Source organism: Primulina huaijiensis, chromosome 5 (assembly GCF_012295235.1).
Source record: "Primulina huaijiensis isolate GDHJ02 chromosome 5, ASM1229523v2, whole genome shotgun sequence".
Taxonomy (NCBI): Eukaryota; Viridiplantae; Streptophyta; class Magnoliopsida; order Lamiales; family Gesneriaceae; genus Primulina; species Primulina huaijiensis.
Window position 1 is genome coordinate 15,524,790 of NC_133310.1, and position 7,655 is coordinate 15,532,444.

At 34.8% G+C, this 7,655-nt stretch overlaps 1 protein-coding gene across 1 annotated transcript; it reads left to right on the forward strand.

Moving 5' to 3' along the window:
* Window positions 1–5,237: 5,237 nt before the first annotated feature.
* Window positions 5,238–7,405, forward strand: LOC140976674 (14-3-3-like protein 16R). The gene is made up of 4 exons (XM_073440927.1): window positions 5,238–5,844; window positions 6,439–6,561; window positions 6,834–6,950; window positions 7,042–7,405. The coding sequence occupies exons 1-4, from the start codon at window positions 5,365–5,367 to the stop codon at window positions 7,090–7,092; spliced, it is 771 nt and encodes a 256-aa protein (XP_073297028.1). The 5' UTR covers window positions 5,238–5,364; the 3' UTR covers window positions 7,093–7,405.
* The last annotated feature ends 250 nt before the right edge of the window (window positions 7,406–7,655 follow it).

Below are 7,655 nucleotides of genomic sequence, written 5' to 3' on the forward strand. Positions count from 1 at the left end.
GTTAAGCGAGTTAAAGTCAAGTGGCTTAACCATTCAGAGGAGGAAGCTACGTGGGAGTCTGAGCCAGAGATGAGGAGCCGGTACCCAGAGTTATTCGGTGAGTTTTAATTTCGAGGACGAAATTTCTTTGAAGGGGGGAAGGATTGTAGAACCCGTAAATTAGACTACGTATAAGTCATGCATAATTCCTAATATCTAAATTAAAATGATTTTTATTGCTTGAGTATTTAGATTCTTTTCTTTAAATTTATTTTGTGCAGTAGTTTAATTGTTAGCTTTCAGTTCATTAAGTGAGGCCGGACCGGAGTTGGAGTAAAGAGATAAATTTTTAATATTAAGAAAATATTCCTAAAATTTATTAAAGATAAATAATAATTTATTTTAAGGAAAAAGAAAGTTTAAGAATTTATTTAATTAACTTGAGATAAGTAGTAAATAAATTCTTTTAGGTTCAATAATTTAATTAAAAGCCTAAAATAAATATGTGACCAATTGAGATTAGTTAATCTAGACTTATTTTAATTAAGTAATTATGATTTGACATGATAGTAAATTTATCTTTAAAATTTAAAGAATTATCCATGCATGCAAGATAATGGCATCCCCTAGTTAATTTATTAATTCACAAAAATATTTAATGAGTAAATAAAACCCTAAAGATTTAAAATATAAAATTTAAAAAAAATTTTCCCTCCCCTTTATCCAAATTTTCGGCCACCCCATTTCCAAATGATTTAGTTTTGATTTACAACTCAACTTTGATTCTTTTCCATATCCATTTCATGGTAGATAATCTCTTAATTTTAAATCCTCATTTAATTAATACCTAAGCAATATCCTACCATGTCTATCTAGCAATATCTTTCCCAATCTAATTAATAAAAACCGGTCACTTCTTTTAGGAGATTTAAAAAGTTTAGCAACTAAATTCTTTGAATTCTTTCCTTATCCATTTTCTAGGGAGATGTTTATATCTCAATAAATCTTCTATAATAATTAATTGAGCAAGATCCCACCCCATTTGATTGATGAGAAAATCGGCCCTCTCCCCATTTTGAAAGATTTAATTTACAATTCAATTCTTTAATTATCCTTCCCTTAAACTTTTTCTAGATGGATATCTTCCATAACTTTTAAATCTCTATCAAATCATTAATTAAACAATTTTTCCCTTTGCACCTAGACTTGAATTCGACCTAGTACACTCTCTTATCCCTCAAGAAAAATCTTTGATATCATTCTATTTTTCCTTATCTCTCAAATAGTAGATAGAAAGAATATTTTCAATTCATTTATCTTGCCATCTTCCCTATTTTCCTTAGCCATTCTCCCTACCTTATTTTCAAAAATTTCAGAAGTAAATAGAGAGAAAAACATGAGAATTCAGTGAGGGATTAGGAAGAAAATCGAGTAGCAAGAAAGAAGGAAAAGTGCACTCTGTCTCCCCCGCGCCGCGTCGTCGTAATCGTTTGTTTTCTTTCAAAAAGAAAATCCAAGGCATGTATATATTTCTTTTGCTCTTCAATCAAGCCATATAGGTATTTTTAAATATCACATGTACATGATTTCATGCAAGAAAACCGAAATATGGACAGCAAGTTTTATAAAAATAAGTGCAGATTTTGTTCGATTTCCTCTATGCCTCACGGGTTTGGCTTGTTTCTATTGTTGCAGGGTTGGCTCAGTCCTAGGCTCCCAAGGCTGCACCTAGACATGTGTTAGGGTGTATTAGGATCATGTGGGTCCATCGGTTCAAGCCCTATGCATACTGAAATTCAGAATTGACAGTAACCCGTTCCTAGTGTCACTTTGGGGTTCGATTTTTCTTATTTGTTGTCAAAGTAGGATGTCTCTGATCTTGGCTGCCCTAAGGGCTATAGCCTTGGTTAGAACATCTTCTTATTATGTCTAAGACGTGACCAAGTCGTCCTTTTCAGGCTTGGTCCATGGTTGCATCGGTTTTTCAAACACAAAACAAGAACAGCCCCTTCGACCCTTCATTTTCTGCATGTGTGTGTGTGTTCGGTCATGGGTTGGTATGGATCTTGGTTGGCCTAGGGCCCTTAGCCATGGTTCAAATCATTCCCTCAGATGTTGGTAAGAGGTTCTGGTCGGTGGTTCAAGCCCCAATGGCCGGTAGCCTCGAAAACGACGCAAGAAAACCAAAGCACAGTTGCTGTATTTTTGTGACAGCAACTTGCTGCGGCGGTTCAGTGGCTCGTTCGAGTTGTTGGTTGGCTTTTAGCCTATGGCCTTGGACTGGACAGTGCCTCATTGAGTTAGGAAGGTCATGTTTTTGGCCGTTCGTGATTCGGATCATTTTAGAGGTCGTACGAGAATTTACGGTACAATGTGCCAAAGTGACTCTCGAAAGAATGTTTCACGTTTTTGGCCTCCATTCACTAAATTTCGAGTACTGTAAATTTAGGAGCATTATTTCATCATTTTTAAGAGTATTTTAATCATGACTAAACGTTGGTTCGGTGTTGGTTCGGGTTGGCTCGGAGTCATGATTAAATACTAAGTCAGTGGGCGTAATTTGTCTCGTTTTTTGATTCAATTACGAAGTTTGGTCAAGAAAATCATTTGCATATTTTTCATGTTAAATTTAAGCCGCAGCGAGCCTGGGAGCGATCCAACCCAATCAGTAAAATTATTCAGGATATTTAATTATGTTATTTAATTATATTACGTGCAAAATTATTCATTTTTGAGATTTATGTGATATTGCTTGTGGCCATTGTACTATCATGGGATTATTACTTCACCCGGTCGCCAGTTACCGGTCAATTCAGTTTTGTACCACCCAGTATACTGTGGCATTAGTCTGATCAGACGATTAGTATTTCACCCGGTCGTCAGTTACCGGTCAGTTCAGTTCAGTTCAGTTCAGTGCAGTTCATGGGGCCACTTGCGTAGAACATAATCTCAACAAAATTATCATCCAGGTTATTTTATTACAGAGCTCTATTGGGCTAACAGTTCACTTATGATTTTCAGTTCAGTTATGCACGTATTTATAACTATCCATGATAAGATATTTATAGTTCAGTTATGCAAATACTATAATTCCTCATGACATGATATTTTCACTTCGCATGCAATTTTATTATTATCTATTTACTTGTTATTTACGATATATGCATGCTGAGTCTTTAGACTCACTAGACTTGATTGTTGTAGGTACTGATGATGTCGGAACCGAGGGCGGGGACCAGTGAGCTAGCTTGTGTCGGTAGTAGTAGGACCCGAGGACCTCAAATTTTAGCATTTACTGTTTTGGCTCAAACATTTCATCGTTGTTGAATTATTTTTAATTATTATTTTGCGAACAAAAATTTACTTCCGCTGCTATTTTGAACATCAAACTTTATTTTATCAGTTTATTTATGAATGAGGTAATTTAATTAATGAAAAAGAAAATTTTTAAATTTTTTCGCAAATTTTCAAGTACGAATTTAGAGGCCTCTACAGTTCTCCTGCTGAACCACCTATCAACTGGACAATCAGCTAGACTGCTCAATTGACATAACAGTTAGAATGATTCAGTTTGTGCGATCAGTTAGGTCTTCAGTTTGCGATGTAAACAGCTCGTGACTGATCCTAGCTTCTGCACACTAAGGTAGATTATTAGTAACACAAAATAACAAATTTTGTTAATATCAAAATCAAGAGTGCGAACTTGAAAAGTTCCAATACCAATGAATACTTGGTTAATGTTTCTCCAAGTATTAAAAAATTATTTTCAGAATCTTGGATTGATGGAAAGACTTTATGTCTATTCTATATGGAATCTGGAATTCCATAGATATGGAGATGGCGGCCTGAATTTGGTCACACTGATGAAGGAATTCCCTGCATATAGAGGGTTAGTTCTACAAAAATTTGGGAAAATTAATTAAGAGATGATCATAAAACAGGAAAGCCTTATGACTTTGAAACAATTCAACAAATGGAAGAAAAAATTCTTTCAAATAAAAAAGATTATGCAATGCAACAAGAAAAAGAAAAAGAATCTTTGAGTCCTTTCAAGATACCCACTCAGAAATATTCTGAAATATATTCAAAAGAAAAGATGATCGATGTATACATTGAATAGATGAAAAAAATCTTTATAAGAATATTGGATGTTCAGACGCTAAATCCGATAAATCAATGGCATCCGAATCAAGTGACAATCAATTTATTTATCTAATGAATATGCATGATGCCCAAGATCCAGAGGAAGATATTCCAGAATGCTCTAATATTGATAATATTTTTGAAAAATTGAATATCACCGAGGACTCCTAAAGATAAAAAATGATGGAAGATGATGTCAGAAGACAAAAGATAGTGCAATATCATTATTTTTTATTTTGGTGACCTTGTCACTATTTACTTTTATAAATTATTGAACTATTTAACTATTTGATTTTATAAAACATTATACTTTTTATTTTGAGATGGAATCCGAGGTTTCATGTCCGACTTTTCCTTCTATATATAGATTGTATCGTGTTCTTAGAAAGACACGGTCGAGTTTGCTCCCCTCTATTCCTTCTCAGTAAACAACTTTTCTTAAGAAATTAAATAAAAGCTTTAAGCTGTTGATATAAACTTGTAAGTTTATATTCTATTATTGTTTTTCTTTTCTGTTTTTATTTATTGTTTATAATTTATATATTTCATAGATTATACATGTTAAATCATTTGTTATAAATCATTGTCTTACTATGACATGATCTATATTTATTTGTAACTTGAAATTTTAATGAAATGATAAAAGATTCATTTGAGTTCTGGAATTTTGATTTAATATAAAATTTTTTATTTAAAACATAAGGTAAAGAGATGAATCAGGAGATGGTAAACACAAGGTTCGAGTTTAATCAGGAAATAATAAATTCATGTTATAGCTCTTCAGCCTGTTTAGCCGAGTAATTGCGTTTAAGACGTTTATGGGTGATTTTTTTGTATATAAATTTATGTTTTTGAGGTAGAACTCGGTAAAATATTTTGTTGTTTACTTTATTTAATATATCTCTGTTAGATCTTTTTATGTTTTGTAAAAGATACATAGATGAATCTTATATTAATTATTATTCCAAGAATTAAATGTCTCATTTTACTAGCTTAATTTTTACTAAATTCAATTTTAATCGTTCCTAATTATATTGTTTTGATTAAAATGAGTTTTAATTGTTACGGGCAAGAGAGATAAACACATACCCTCCTTTATTTCGAATTAATGTGTATGGGGAGTCATGGTTCGTCATTTCCCCATCCCGAACTTCGTGAAACTTGGCCTTTCCCCTGTAATTTGGCAACCCATTTCAAAAGAAATTCTCTCACTACACCAGAAATTCAAAGCCCTAGGTCTCAATGGCGTCCACCCGCGAGGAGAACGTGTACATGGCGAAGCTGGCGGAGCAGGCCGAGCGCTACGAGGAGATGGTTGAGTTCATGGAGAAGGTTGTCCTCGCCGTTGACGCAGGAGAGGAGCTCTCCGTCGAGGAGCGCAACCTCCTATCCGTCGCCTACAAGAACGTCATCGGTGCGCGCCGCGCCTCCTGGCGTATCATCTCCTCCATCGAGCAGAAGGAGGAGAGCCGCGGGAACGAGAGCCACGTCTCGGTCATCAAATCCTACAGATCTAAGATCGAGTCGGAGCTCTCCAACATCTGTGACGGCATTCTCAAGCTACTTGATACCAAGCTAGTCGGATCCGCGGCCTCCGGTGATTCGAAGGTGTTTTACTTGAAGATGAAGGGTGATTACTATCGCTACTTGGCGGAATTCAAGACTGGAGCCGAGCGCAAGGAGGCCGCTGAGAACACTCTTTCAGCGTACAAGTCGGCTCAGGTTAGGGTTTCTTTATTTCTTTCTTTTTCTGACTTCCTGTACGGGGAAAAATACTTTACGGATCAGGGAGATTCAAAATCTACTATCTGCCTTTTACGATGATTTAAATATAATATTTAGTCCAACAATTTAACTCCATTTGTGGAATATTAAAGATGAAGTAAATTCAGAAATACTGATCGAGTGCTTGAAATGTCATTTGACTTGATTTGCTTTGTCTCCTTTATTAACTTTGATCAATGATCCGCGTTCTGGATCAGTTTCTGTTATTTGTGAATGTGTAGACGAATCCAATTTTTTGACCTCTGTAATGTGGCTCTGTGGAATTTTTTGATATATTCCCTTGATTATATGCTTGTGAAATCGTAGAAGAATTTTAGGTTGTAAAATTTTGTTGTGCTGAGTTTCACTTGTATTTAGACCTTGTAGATTTATATTGAAATTGGGTTGATTTTAATGAGGCCATACACATCCCTCAAGTTCTTAGCCTTTTGTGCATCTTATTCTGTTTCCAATTCCAACAATAACTGGGTTCATGGATACCGTACTTTCAATTGAAATTATTGACTAATGAGTGTGTTTTGATGCTTGCAGGACATCGCCAACGCCGAATTGGCCCCTACCCATCCAATCCGGCTTGGACTGGCTCTCAACTTCTCAGTGTTTTACTACGAGATTTTGAATTCTCCTGATCGTGCTTGTAATCTTGCTAAACAGGTGTGCCAAAGAAAATATCAACTTAGAGATTTTGAAATCCTTGTTTTATTTATAGTTTAACTATTTAACTGTGAAGGACTATATCTCTAAGTGCTGAATCTTAGCTTTATCTTCTTTTGCTTTAGTGCAATGGTGGGGGGACATTGTTTTGATATGATTGGAAAATTCAAGCTCTCTTTTTAGATGTTTATGACTAAAATCAACTTGTGCTAGTTTTAGTTTGAGTTTATAACTATGGGTTAAGTATACAATATTTACTTGTACTCTTTAAGGCTTTTGACGAAGCGATTGCTGAGTTGGACACCCTTGGAGAGGAATCATACAAGGATAGCACTCTGATTATGCAACTTCTCCGGGACAACCTCACTTTGTGGACTTCAGACATGCAGGTAGCTTATTTTTGTCATTCCTTGCTGAGCACTTCCTCCAAATTTTCTTGAGTATTATGCAATGGACTAGTAACCTATTTTTCTCTTGTAGGATGACAATTCTGAAGATATCAAGGAAGCAGCAAAGCCTGATAATGAGTAGTAAATTATGGTCGTTTACAATTTGGGTGTATTGCTATCTATACTTTTCATAGTAGTTGTCTTTAATCAAAAAAATTTGCTACTTGTGGCAAAAGTTTTTAGGTTGGTAGTCTTCTCTAATTTGGTGAGATCTGGTTTTAGATGTATTCACCTCATTATCTTGTGATTTCTCAAGCTTCGTTTCTTCTTTCTAAGACGAGTTTCTCGTCAAAATTTGGTTATAATATTTGTTAATTATCCCCAGTAAACAACTTTTGCTTTATGAATTGAATCAGATGCATAAATGGTCTTCAAAGTACTCTGTTTGGTTTGCAGGCTGGTATTTAGGTCGCGGCTGCATGCATTTTCCTCCAATAAAATGTACACTTTTTTTACCATGTTATAAAATTGGTACTTTATGATCGTCTCTGCTCGATCCAACTCGCTTGGCTGGGTGAAAAGTTTGTTGAAAGTACCGTTAAAATATTATTTTATATTTCAAAAGAACAATTCGTCGCATAACTATCAGGTAATGAAATATTTGTCTTTGTTAAAAGTAAAAATTTACGATAAAAAATAAAAATC

Coding starts and splice junctions, on each gene's coding strand:
- LOC140976674 (XM_073440927.1), top strand. CDS start 5,365: ATGGCGTCCACCCGCGAGGAGAACGTGTACATGGCGAAGCTGGCGGAG. Junction 6,562..6,833: donor CTTGTAATCTTGCTAAACAG/GTGTGCCAAAGA, acceptor GTACTCTTTAAG/GCTTTTGACGAAGCGATTGC. Junction 6,951..7,041: donor TGTGGACTTCAGACATGCAG/GTAGCTTATTTT, acceptor TTTCTCTTGTAG/GATGACAATTCTGAAGATAT.